Here is a 14,370-nt window from a genome sequence, read left to right on the forward strand (position 1 = left end):
GGCCTACCAGAATGTTCCGCAACATGGTGGCCCGTTACGACCAGTGCAGCTCAGTTTCCAGGAAAAACCTAATGAGCTGAAACTCAACTGGGAACAACTATGTTTTTTTCATACATCCTTAATTATGAACTCTTTGGTCCTGTCCCCCTGCTCTGCATGATAGGAGCATGGCTTCCTAATTACAGGCTGAATTTAGCCCAACTCAGGCAAAAGAGGCATCAGGTGGGCTCGGCAAGAGCAGGAAAGTCGATATAATAATAACAGTCCCGCAAAAATGTCCCCTTTTTCATTTTTTTTTGCGTTTTAACCGTCAAAAGAAAAAACACATTGTGGCTGCAAAGGACAAACAGAGGTTTAGAATTTAACTGCAGAAGATGAACTTTACGGCTGTCGCTAAGTCGCTGAGCGAGAATGTTTTAAGTGTGTGTATGTGTGTGTGTGTGTGAGGCTGTGTGAGTGCTGCTGTTTGTGAGTCCCTGTGTGTGTCACGCTGTGTGTGTGTATGTCCGTGCGTGTATGTGTGTGCGTGCGTGCGTGTGTGTGTGTGTGTTTGTGTGCGTGGGTCTGGCGCGGTCTCACCCAGTGCCACTGTGTAGCTGTTGGGGTGAGGAGAGAACGTGGCCGTGTTGACAATGCATCAGGGCTTTAAGTGCCCCGGGCCGGTCGATAGCACACAGGGCCCTGGCAGATGGATACACACCGCGCCTTTCAACGCGCTCATTTATTCTTATTTTTCACTCTCGCGCGGGGCGGGCGAGTGACTAGAGGGAGGGACTGGGAGAGGGAGGGAGGGACTGGGAGAGACTGGGAGCGAGAGAGGGATGGAGAGGGGGGGGACAGAGAGAGAAAGATTCAGGGAGATTGAGGGAGGATGGGTGGGAGACTGGGAGCGAGAGAGAGACCAAGAGTGAGAGAGGGAGAGGGAGAGCGAGTGCGAGAGAGAGGAAGAGTGAGAGATAGAGAGAGAGAGAGATTTAGGGAGAGAAAGTGACAGAGTGAGAGAGCGAACACGTAAGGAATAGAGAGCGAAGGCGAGAGAGAGAGAGAGAGAGAGAGAGCAAGATAGAGAGACGTCGAGCCGATGAACTCCTCAATTCATCACGCGTCAACGCACCCAGCGCTATCGATCCACCCTCACCCCCCCCCCGTCCTCCAGCCGTTTACCACTGCCCGCGTTCATCCTCGCTATAGCTAGAAAAAACAAAAACGCTTCTTGAACGTTTGTCCGAGCTACAGAACAGCTCGTAGGGTGTGTGTGATATTGTACACCTTACACCCAATCTCCACCACCACATTGTTTTTGTCATCTTCTTTCTTAACTTGTGTATACAAAGTAGGCGAGGAGGAGGGAGAGAGAGAGAGAGAGAGAGAGAGAGAGAGAGAGAGAGAGAAACAGAGAGGGAGCGAGAGAGAGAGAGAGAGAGAGAGAGAGAGAAACAGAGAGGGAGCGAGAGAGAGAGAGAGAGAGAGAAACAGAGAGAGAGAGAGAGAGAGAGAAACAGAGAGAGAGAGAGAAACAGAGAGGGAGCGAGAGAGAGAGAGAGAGAGAGAGAGAGAGAGAGAGAGAGAGGGAGGGAGAGAGAGAGAGAAACAGAGAGAGAGAGGGAGAGAGAGAAACAGAAAGAGAGATGGAGAAAGGGAAGGAGAGAACAGCACGATAGCGAAAGAGTGAGGCAGAGTAAGAGCAAGAGAGAGAGATATGTGCGAGAGCAGGGAGGGAGATGAAAAGTGAGAGATAAGATGTGTGTGGGATGGGATAGGATGCAGATAACTGGGATCAAGAACAGAGGACCACGAGAGAAAGGGAGAGAGAGGGAGAGGCGGAGGCCTCCTGAGCTGTGCTGATATCGTTTGTCACGGAGGGGCCAGGATAGCATCTTTAATAGTTTATGCAAACACCAACCTCCCCCTGAAAGGACCCCCAGCCTCACATAAAGACACACACATCCCAACCCCATATTTCCAACACCTGCCGTAACAGAACGAAAAGGAGGAAGAACCTGCTCTGTAAGGAAGACGGTTCGAATAAAGGGGGACAATTAAAACAAACAAAGTCTGCATTTCAAGGTGATGTCATTGATACTTTGTTGCTCTCTCTCTCTCTCTCTCTCTCGCTCTCTCTCTCTCTCTCTCTCTCGCTCTCTCTCTCTCGCTCTCTCTCTCGCTCTCTCTCTCGCTCTTTCTCTCTCTCGCTCTCTTCACTTGCTACAGTCGAGATGAATGAGAAAAGGACTTCACAGGCCTGCAGGATTGCAATGCGCACATATGTGTGTGTAAGCATGTGTGTATTTGTGTTTGTGTATGAGTGCGTTTGTGTATGTTAGTGTGTGTATGTTTGTGCGTGCAGTGCGTATGTGTGTGTTGTCTGATGTGCAAATGAAGAACCTGGAAATGGCAGAGGGGGTTTGGGGGGGGGGGGGGGGGGGGTGTTGCTCCGGCTGTAAAAACAGCAGGAGCCATGTCATCAACACCAACAGGAGAGAGAAATAGGTCACGTAAAAAAACAAATCACAAACCAGTAAAAGACGCCACACCGCCCAGCAACGAGTCCCAAGCCACCGAAGGTTTACTCTGGTCTTCCCCTCTCCCCCCCAACACACACCGCTATTAAATCCTCCTCATTCGGCAAAAAAATGAAATCTATTTGGCTAATAAAAATGTGACGCAGCGAAAGTGATTGAACTGAGCTACAAAATCCACCATCGGAACCGGGGCGATGTCTTCCATTAGAGCTCAAAAGGGAAGATATAAAAAGCAACAATAGATTGGCGGTAAAACAGGCGAGTCAGTGTAATGAAGAGCGGAATCGCACACTCATTAATATTTCAGGTTCTTCCTTTTTTATGGTTTCTTATCGTAGCTCCGCCGGACAAATTGAACACCGCGTGCCGTTGTAGCCGTTTCTTTTCTTTTTGCACAGAGGTCGGTCGTTTCAGAGTTTAATTAACGTAGGGGGTCTTCTGCATGGTGCCGCGGTACAGCTGAGCAGACACAAATATGTTGTGTTAATCGATCGCAGCGATTGATCGCATTGGCGGTTAGGGGCCGTTAAGAACCGAATTACGATGTTGTGGACCGACGCTTGACACTTTCCTGACCGATAGCACAGATAAACCAATGTTTTATCTGTGCGCTGCGTCGATGGGTGTGTGGCGCGGTGTGTGTGCGCCAATCAGAAATGTGACGTGCCACATAGATGGAGCGTAGTGCAGGGGATGCAGGCAGCATGAGGACTACAGTGAAATTAGAATGAATAGCAGTGAAGATGGATAGATAAGATAGATCAAACTTTATTAATGCCTCGGGAAGGTTCACTCTAGGAGGGGAGGGGAACCCAAAGTAATAGGGTTGTCGTCGGGCACGTTTGGATTGTTTGTGTGTGTGTGTGATTGTGTGTGTGCATGCGCATTAAGTTCACACTCTCCCCCTGCTCAACAAACGCTCACACCTTCATCACACGTTGTCAATCTCAACGAGCTGGCAAGACTCTGATCTCGAGTATGTTGCGTGCCGAGCCGACTGCACCTTTCAGGGGCGAACCGTGGATGGGCTGTGTGGTGTCAAGATGGCTAATGGCATGAATGTCACCCCGTACAGCTGCCTGATCCTTGGTAAGCTAGGGATAGGCCACAGCGCTTTGGAAGAACGTCCGGTGCAAGAATAAGCAGGGACTAGAGGAGACGGATGTATGGGCGGATACAGAGAGGCCTACATGGAACAAGAGCTGCCTGCATTCTCCATCTCTCTGCTGTGAGTTAAAGAAAGGAGTGTGTGTGTGTGTATATGTGTGTGTGTGTGTGTGTGTGTGTGTGTGTGTGTGTGTGTGTGTGTGTGTGTGTGTGTGTGTGTGTGTGTGTGTGTGTGTGTGTGTGAGAGTGTGTAAAGGGAGAGGGGGGGGTATCTCTTAAGAACAGCCGGTCTTCCCTAAGAGAACGTTTGATCCTCCCTAATCACTTGCATTATCATTTTTTTAGATCTCAACTACTCCTTGTTCTGCCAATACACGCACGCACACAAACGCACACACACACACACACACACACACACACACACACACACACACACACACACACACACACACACACACACACACACACACACACACACACACACACACACACACACACACACGCGCCCTCTCTGGTGAAGGAGTGGCCCCCCCCCCCCCGGGTTGCCCTGAGGGTCTCGTTGAGTGGGAGGTGGTGGAGCAAGGGGCTAGAGGATGGTACTCTGTGAGCTCTGTTCGAGTGGCAGACCCCGTCTCATTGGGCTGCAACAGGAGCCAGAGGAGCCCCAAGGAGCCCCCCATCACGGGCTTAACTGGCCTGATGCAGAACCATGCTTGGGGGATGCTTGGTTGTCCAGGAGAGATCCAGAGGACCAGTTACCTGAGGCATTGTCCAATATCTACAAATATACACACACACACACACACACACACACACACACACACACACACACACACACACACACACACACACACACACACACACACACACACACACACACACACACACACACACACACACTGCGGCCATTTCTTGCACATATGCACCCGCCGCGGCTGTGTTGGACATGCACACTGCGGGCGTCTTACACACACCGATGCATGCGCAATTGCGCACACACACACAGCGATAAAGTCGTACACACATGCACACCATGCAGTTCTCTCACACACGCACACACACTGAGAATGCACATGTGTCTGACACACACACCACTCAAACACCCACACACAAACACATACACACAGTGGTATGTTAGCCCCATAAGTATAAATGTGTTATTCTCCCCTTCCTCCCTCATCCCTTTCCATCTTGTCGATCTTGAATTCTGTCTCCCCCTTGCCTGCTCTCCTGAACGGCTGTCCAAGAAACTTGGCAGCAACCACGAGGAAGTCAGATAACGCATCGTTAAGGAGACAGCGGAAAGAAAACAGAAAACCGCGGAAGTGGCCAAATGCATGCAAGCATATGCCTGGACAGCCATTATGTTAAGCAGCCGCTTCCACTAAACATCGCTCAAGTGACGTGTGTGTCTGAGGGTGTGTGTGTGTGTGTGTGTCTGTGTGTGTGTGTGTTCGCCTGCAATCTAATCTCCAGGCAAAAGCCTCTTACAGTGCTGCCACAGAAGAAGACCAATCCTTACTTTGAATCAGCCCGGCAGCTTGTGTGTGTGTGTGTGTGTGTGTGTGTGTGTGTGTGTGTGTGTGTGTGTGTGTGTGTGTGTGTGTGTGCGTGTGTGTGTCGAGGGTGTGTGTGTGTGTGTGTGTGTGTGTGTGTGTGTGTGTGTGTGTGTGTGTGTGTGTGTGTGTGTGTGTGTGTGTGTGTGTGTGTGTGTGTGTGTGTGTGTGTGTGTGTGTGTGTGTGTGTGTGCAAGGAGGTCAGTATAGTGGCTGGCCGTCTCTCATTGATCTGCCCAGAAGCTCTAATCTCATTAACTGCCTCCTGATTCATTGAGATGGGGGCCTTGCAGCGCATCAAGGTTATGGAAGCATAGCCACCAGACCCCCCCCTCCACCCCACCTCCACCACCCCCTCTCCCCATCACCAGACCTCCAACCCTTACGATCCCCCCTGTGCCAGGGTCAAGTGGAATTGAGGTCAATTGACTCGGCAAACACACACATGGGGCGCACACACAGGGGTACACAAACACACACACACACACACACACACACACACACACACACACACACAGGGGTCCAGACACACACACATGGGCACATACACATATACACACACATACACACACATGGGCACACACTGGGGTCACACAAACTCACACGCACACAGAAAAACCCAGAGGGGCACACAAACACACACATATACAGGGGCACATACAGGGGCACACACACACACACACACACACACACACACACACACACACACACACACACACACACACACACACACACACACACACACACACACAGGGGTACACAGAAACACACACACACACACATGCACACACACACACACACACAGACAAACACACAGGGGCACACAGAAACACACACACACATACACAAACACACAAGGGCACACACACACACATACAGACAAACACCAATGCCATTTTCTCATTAGGATCTCCCATCTGCGGTACATGTGGTCGTGGCACAGGAGATGGGTGGTCTGGAAGATGAGGAGAGGAGAGGAGGAGAGGAGAGGAGCAGAGAGGGGGAAGTGGTGGTGGTGAGAGGGCAGAGAGGGCTTGGCGGGGCGGGGGGGGGGGGGGCAGAAAGCGAAAGATCCCAAGAAATGATGGGGCTGTAATCTGGAGAGGCAAGTGGGTCGTGATGGTCTGCCCGTCGCCGTGGCCACCCCCGGTCGTCCCCATGGCAACACAGCGGTGCATCGCAACGCAGAGCCACGGCGCGCGGGAACATTAGTAGCCCCGGGCGGGTGGACAAAGAGGTATTGATTGCCGTGCAGCACTCAGGTAAATAGACCAACAAAGAAGGGGCGACACAGCGCATAACAACACAGAGAAACATTTTGGTGTACTGGAAGAAATGGGCTGTCCAATTGATCCCAGGCACCCACCACCTAGGGCTGGGCGATATGACGATATATATCGTGTGATGATATAAAAATGTCTATCGTTTCATATTATGCTCTATCGTTTATATCGTCTTGTCGCAAATCACACTCTTTACGGTAATATTTTTCGTCATTTGGACGACGCTTTACATTCTTCCACACGGCACATGAAGGCAACACAAACAAACATGGAGGAGAGTGAACTTGACAATTCTGAACAGGAGAAGGACTCCGACGACCAGCCAAGACAAAGTGAGCTTGCACCTAAAAGAGGGGCTACTTCTATCGCATGGACGTGGTTTGGGTTTGAAAAGTCGGACACGGACCAGAAAAACGTACCGTACTTGCCGCAAACCCGTCCCCTCACCATACTCAAACACCACCAACCCATTTTACCACCTACGAAAGAATCACGACAAACAGTACGGAGAGAGACTATTGATGAAATCCACAAAAGTCGTCGAGTGCTCAAAACAAACCCCAGACCGTGTTATATTCTATATATTTATATTGTGAGCCTTATTTTGCTGCATTGGTTTATACTTGAAAGTGTTCCATGTTTACATTTCGTGTACCAATATTTATGTTAAGCCTGTATTCATTTTTGTTTGCCGCTACAATACAAAGTTCTACTGTTAAAGACTATTGGTACGGTTGGTTTTTATATTTTTGAAAACCAACCAAAAAAGTGTTTTCTATTTACCTTTTTATATCTATACATTCACATTTTATATTTTGTTTGAAATAGGCCTTTCCATGTGGTCATTTTATATTAACTATTTATTCATTGAATTTACAGAAAATGTGCTATATCTTGATAGATATCGTTATCGGGATATGAATGACCTATATCGGGATATGATATTTTGGTCATATCGCCTCTCCATTCATGCTACCCCCCCGCGTGCCCCGCGAATAACTCATGGGACACACACACACACACACACACACACACACACACACACGAATACACTCTCACACGCACTCACACTCTCGCACAGAAACACACTCTCTCTCACATACAGACACACACTCACACACACAGATACACACACACACACAGATACACACACATACCCCCCCTCCCCACACACACACACACACACACACACACACACACACACACACACACACACACACACACACACACACACACACACACACACACACACACACACACACACACGCACACACACTTGGCTACAAACACAAACAGCTTTTTAACACACCTTCCCGTCCATTTCACACGGTCTGTTTATTCTTCAAACTGTTATCCTGGTTATACTTAAGGTCTCCTCATCGTCATAACACACAAGATACTCGCTGTTGTTACCTGGTACTCGCTGGGCCAGAAGGTGCTGACGGCCAGCTCCACCTGGTGCCACTGGCGCCCCTGGGAGCCCGAGATGTTCCAGACGGCGCTGCCCTGGGGGCCCCCGTTGACCCTGATGAACACGTTGAGGGCCCCGGGGCTGTGGCCATCGCGGCTGTACAGGAAGTAGCTGAACTGGATGCAGTGGGTGTCGTTCTCGCTGAGCGGCCGCAGCAGCATCTGGGCCCGCTGGCCGGCGTAGTGCTGCGAGGCGTTGACCATCATGAAGGAGCCTGGGGGAGGGGAGGGGGAGGAGGAGAGGAGGAGGGGGAGGGGGAGGAGGAGGAGGCAGGGGGAGGAGGAGGGGAGGGGGAGTGGGAGGGGGAGGAGGAGAGGAGGAGGGGGAGGGGGAGGAGGAGGGGATGGGGGATGTGGAGGGGGGGAAGGAGGAAGAGGGGAGGTGTTACTTTGGGTGGGTCCCAGGGTAGCACGCACCACGTCTATGGGCGGGGGTTTCCAATCATTTTGGCGAGTTCAGGTCAAGTCGAGTCCATTTTGTTTGGGTAGCCAGTATAGGTACACCCTAAACCAGTGGTCCTCAAACGCGTACCACCTCAGAAAATCTACTACCATTATGGAAATTATAAAATATAACAAAATACAGTAGCATAGGCTACTGTTCAGCTACGTACAGTTCACGCAGGTGGCACATTTAACAAGTGCATACCAGCAACTTTTTTGGAAAAACTAATGAGAAGTTTTGGGAAATTCTTCCGTGTAGCACTAAATACTGCATTGTGTTATGGCAATTCCAAGATCTGACATTTTTTTGTTACCCCAACTTCCTAAAGTGACGGGCAACAGGATCTAAAGAACCTAAACATATAACCATGATAAAACGTATCACAGAGGGCGGTGTCAGCAACACTTACCAAATATAAAGTACGGAAATATACATCTCAAAAGTGAGCAGATTAACCCTTGGAGGGACACAGGACTGTAGGGGTGTGGTCTGAATGCCCCCTCCCCCTGACTCCGTCTACTCAATTGGCTGGAAGGAGTAGAAGGCCATGGATAGATTCAATGGATTCTGGGGGACTTCTTTATCTGTTGCACAACGCCGACCATGATGACCCTTAATAACCTAATTAGACGTAAATGATGCATCTCTCTTAGACGGATGTTTACACATTGTTTTAACCCTATCAACATCATCCTCCGAATTCAGGGTCCCGTTAAACATATGCAGATTGCACCATCCTAAGTGGTCAGCAGTAGTGGATTGGTGGTTATCGATTCCTAGCCAGCCAAATTGCTCTTGCTAACAAGGTGGTCACCTCCTGTGACCCCATCTGCATATGATTAGGCAGGGTTGGGAAACACAGTGTTATTGGTGTTTGTAGATTAGTTCAAATCCGGGTGACTGCGGCGTTTCGGTTTCTCTTATTTGTCTCGGTCATGTGGTTTGAGGTGGGGATCTGTAAGTGTGCGATATTCGAGCACAAACTCAAAACGTGTCTGAAACCTTTCCAGACACTTTCTGGGTAAACTGTTCAAAACTTGTCTGTGAAGGTTTCAAATCAACACCGTATAAACGGACCACTTGGGAATACACTTATTCAAATTCCTTTCTGAAAGCTCCACCCACTCCTGCAGATGGCTTTCATTCGGTGGAACATCTCCGTAACAAAACCAAAACGAGGTGTAACTCCGGCCCTTACATTACAGGGTTCCAGCCTTTCGGCTCTGTGCCGTCTCCCCCGCAGAAGTTCTTCTAAACATAGTAGGACTGCTGGATCAGTATTTCTGCTACAATATAGTAGGACTGCTGGATCAGTATTTCTGCTACAACATAGTAGGACTGCTGGATTAGTATTTCTGCTACAACATAGTAGGACTGCTGGATCAGTAATTATACTAAAACATAGCAGGACTGCTGGATCAGTATTTCTGTTGGAAAATAGTAGGACTGGTGGATCAGTATTTCTGCTAAATCATAGTAGGACTGCTTGATCCGAGATTAGTGGGTTTCAGATTCCGAAACTAAAGGGTTTCGCCTTTCGATCCCTGATGTCTGCATTTACAATCTTCATTAACATGTTCAAAAGCGTAAGCGTAAGCTTCGAATTCATTCAAAGCACTCCAGTAGCTAAAGACATCGTGCACCACAACTAACTAATAACTAGACAGAGTGCAGGGTAGCTTTCATGACCTGAGATTCACTCATTTGATTCCACTTCTAGGTATCCTAAAGGAAGAGACCCTGACGCTCATTCCTACTCCAATGTACTCCCTGTACAGTGATTCGTGGATAACACTGTCTGCTCTGTGACTGAACAGTACAGCCTAACTGGGAGAATGGAACATCCTGAGGCGTGTGACGGCAGGAACACCGTGACCTGAACTTGACGAAGCCTGACGTGATAATTAGCGACTCATCAATTTGAGTGGCTCTGACTGGCTGTCAATCACATAGAGAATCTCACAGTCTCAGGGAGTGTTTACCAAAAGAGAATGCAGGCCTGCAAGATGAAAGAGTTGTATAAGCTGTATGGAGTGAAGCGACAGAGACAAAGTTGAACGTGATTTTCTTTCAAAGACAACCGGGTAGGAATACAAGAAAAACAATCTAGAAGAAAATTGGCAATATCTTCCCATCAGACACAAGTAAGAAACGGATAAACTTGTGTTACATTTCACCCACTAAACACACAAAGAGCTCCTCTTTCATTATTCTCTCTCTCTCCCCCTCTACCCATCTCTTTCTACCTCTCTCAGAAATACCTCCCCAGAAATCTGAGCTGTTCTCCAAAATGCTGCAGTTTTCCGGTTGTCACTTTCTGGCGTTCCTATCCCCCAGTCCCTGTCTCCTCCTGACATGGCTCTGTTCAGAGTTTTACAGGCCCATCTGTCCGTCTTCCCCTCCACATGTGGCATCCTTTGAAGGCAGCGAAGGACCTTTTGTTTCAACATGCCAGACTCTCTCTCTCTCCTTCAGTGTCTATCTCCCCCTCTCTCTCCCGCCCCCCATATCTCTCCCTGTCTCTCTCTCCCTGTTTCTCTCTCTCTCTCCCTTCCTCCCTCCCTCCCTCCCTCCATCCCACTCTTCCTCCCTCTCCCTCCCTCCAACTCTGTCACAGCACAGAGACGGCTCCCGTGCCACGCTTCTCGGCGTGTCGCGCATTGGCGCCAGAAGCGACAGCCGTTCACGAGAAGGTGCCGGGCGTGCGAGAGAGAGCGAGCAAGAGCGATAACGTGAGGGAGAGAGAAGAGAGCGCACCGAGACAATGAGCTGTCGACAGTCATCGCTCTACAATGAGAGAGAGAGAGGGAGAGAGAGGCGGGGAGGAGAGCGGGGGGAGAGCGAGGACGCCGTTATTGCGCGAGCCGGGGGGTGCTAACTTTGTTACTCCCGCAATCATCGTCAAACTCGTCAACACTCGTCCCATCAAAGCGTCTGATTTAGTGGAGGAGGAGAAGGAGGAGGTGGAGGGCACAATAATGATGCACATTCTGCCATTGTGACCTGTTATGTCGCTTGGTTGTTATGGGGTGTTTTTTCTTTTGGTGGCGCTGGCAGTTTATAGCGTGGGTTGAGGAGACTGCTTGCTGCCATTAATCACACATATACACACACATATACACACACACACACACACACACACACACACACACACACACACACACACACACACACACACACACACACACACACACACACACACACACACACACACAGTTATTAAGCGCTAACAGCAAGCCAGGGAATACACACGGCAAGAACATGACAATGTGACACGTGTGCTGTTCCCGCACGACACAGGCCGCTGTCCGGCACACACACACACACAACCTGTTACACAGATTTACACACACACATACGGTTCTCCGGACCGAATTAACTAGGCGTAGTTTGCACCCAAAATCATGCTGACCTTCCCTGCTTCATGAAGGTGGCCTCCCTATCCCTCCCCCCACCCTCCTCCTCCCGCCAAAATACTTGAGGCCCTCTCTGGAAACTAATCTTAAAATCTTCCTCTCCCTTGCACAAAGAAATATTCTCCGGTCCAGCCCCCCCCACCTACCCCGTACCACCTAAATAATAAGATGGGCTCCCCTTTGCTGAATTGGACATTTCTAGCTTTATAAACACAGGTGGCTCAAACACAAAGATGGATGCTGCGACGTAAATATAAACGCGTTCTAACGTGATTATTTAAACAGAGAGTACTCACAATCCAAAGATATTGTGACAGCAATAGCGCTAGCTAGAACGAGGACCCCCTTGTCACGTTTGCACGGTTGGGGCCCAATTTGCGGCAGGCGGTGCCCCGTCAGGTCAGCCAGGAGGGCTAAAACTATACTTTCTTTTTCCCCTCGTTGTCAGCAATCAAACAGTCCTTGGTCACCCCCGGACCGTGCAGGACTTGTTTGTTCAGTTGCCTGACCGCGGCTCCGCGAGACATCCCCCCCCTCCAACAAAAACCCCCACACACTCCCCAAAAGACAAGCACACACAGACACAGTTAATAGCACTCCCACAGTTGGTCCAATACTACTCTCAACACTCTGTCTTCAATGACCCAGAAGTAGAGGGCAAGTGTCACACTGACAGAAATATCCTGTGATAACAAGCAGCTCCATCCTTCAGAGATCTCACAGCCTCGACATTCTCCCTTCCTTGCTCGCTCTAATTCTGCCTCCTCTCTCCCGGTCTCTCAGCCTTTGTTGCTACACGGTGGTGCCTGGGCAGAGCTGGACAGGCCTTCTGCTCTTCAACACCCATCTCCGTGTCATCTCCACTCTGACGTGCTGAGGCTCTCGGGAGTAGCTGGGCTAAATTGCTTTGCTTTTATGAGCAACCATCTTGGCCTTCTCAGTGTTTTTTGGGGCGTTTCTTTAGGAGAAAGTCTTTGTATGAGGACACTTAATCATTAATTTTTTTGCTTACTCCTATTCCACAAATCCAACACAGTGCTCTATGATTGTTCTCTTTGATTCATTGGATATAAGATGATGGCAACAAGATATGTCTGACTTCTAAATTCATAAGAAAACACTTGCGAGCACTATTACAGTAACACTGGCCAATCCTAGTGCAGCAACACTAGCCAAACCTAGTTCGGAACTACTAAACAATTATTGATCAGAACGGAGAGCTAATCCTTGCAGAGAACCAGTAGACAATCCGATGTAAAGCCACAAGCCTATCCTACCCTATGCAGAACATTTTGTAAGAGACATTTCCCCCTCCTTCCTGTATTTGTCATACATTGTGTTAATGTGTGTGACAAAACATTATCACATGTTTTGTTCAAGCAATCTCGGATGCAAAGCATTCAGACATTAGAGTAGATTGCTATAGTTTCACAAGATTGCATATTTATGAATATTACCGACGTTGTTCTTCCGTTTCTTCTTTATGCGGCCCTTTCCGTTCTTTTTATGTATTGTTTTAATTCATCAAAGTGACAGGAATGGATAAGGAGTAATAATGTAGGCTGATGCCTCCGTTCAAAACAGGCCCCCATCTCTCTTCCCCGTAGTCTGGTAAAGACTGCATGATTAATGGCCTAATTAGGGAACTTTCTGTGATTAACACTGTGCTATGATATTACCGCCTTTGATAACCTCGCTTCATTTTGCCTGGGACACACGGGGGCATACACACAGTTACACACATGAGCACAGTAGACAGACACAATACACAAACATGCACAAGTATACACACGGTGACAAGCACCCTCCCATGCACATGCACAGCAACCACAAATGCATATTTAGAAAACGCGTAAAAAAAAATGCTCAGACATAAACAGAGTCACACACACATACCCACACCATAGACAGCCACAGACATGAAAATATAGAGGGATAGAGACAGACGCAGAGAGAGAGAGAGAGAGAGAGAGAGAGAGAGAGAGAGAGAGAGAGAGAGAGAGAGACAGAGAGAGAGAGAGAGAGAGAGAGAGAGAGAGAGAGAGAAAGAGAGAGAGAGAGACAGAGAGACAGAGAGAGAGAGAGAGACAGAGAGAGAGAGAGAGAGAGAGAGAGAGAGAGAGAGAGAGACAGAGAGAGAGAGAGAGACAGAGAGAGAGAGAGAGAGAGAGAGAGAGAGACAGAGACAGAGAGAGAGAGAGAGAGAGAGAGAGACACAGAGAGAGAGAGAGAGAGAGAGAGAGAGAGAGAGAGAGAGAGAGAGACAGAGAGACAGAGAGACAGAGAGACAGAGAGAGAGAGAGAGAGAGAGAGACAGAGAGACAGAGAGAGAGAGAGAGAGAGAGAGAGAGACAGAGAGAGAGAGAGAGAGAGAGAGAGAGAGAGAGAGAGAGAGATACAGACACACACGCACACACACACATCACGTACGATAACTCAATAGAGTCAACTAGGGAAAAAATATATTTATATTTATACAGCCGGCCCATTCCAGAGAAATTCTCCATGAATCTATAAAAGCAGATAAGGCTCCATCTATTTCCCCCCTGACCCAGCCAAGGGCAAGGGAAA

At 48.9% G+C, this 14,370-nt stretch overlaps 1 protein-coding gene across 1 annotated transcript in view; it reads right to left on the reverse strand.

The window, feature by feature from the left end:
* ptprua (protein tyrosine phosphatase receptor type Ua) overlaps positions 1–14,370 on the reverse strand; it is a 91,261-nt gene that overhangs the window by 13,855 nt on the left and 63,036 nt on the right. The window contains exon 4 of the mRNA XM_060044082.1: positions 7,843–8,153. Within this exon, the coding sequence (XP_059900065.1) occupies positions 7,843–8,153 (311 nt within the window). The remainder of the gene's footprint in view (positions 1–7,842; positions 8,154–14,370) is intronic.

The sequence above is a fragment of the Gadus macrocephalus genome, chromosome 22 (genome assembly GCF_031168955.1).
Source record: "Gadus macrocephalus chromosome 22, ASM3116895v1".
NCBI classification, from domain to species: Eukaryota; Metazoa; Chordata; class Actinopteri; order Gadiformes; family Gadidae; genus Gadus; species Gadus macrocephalus.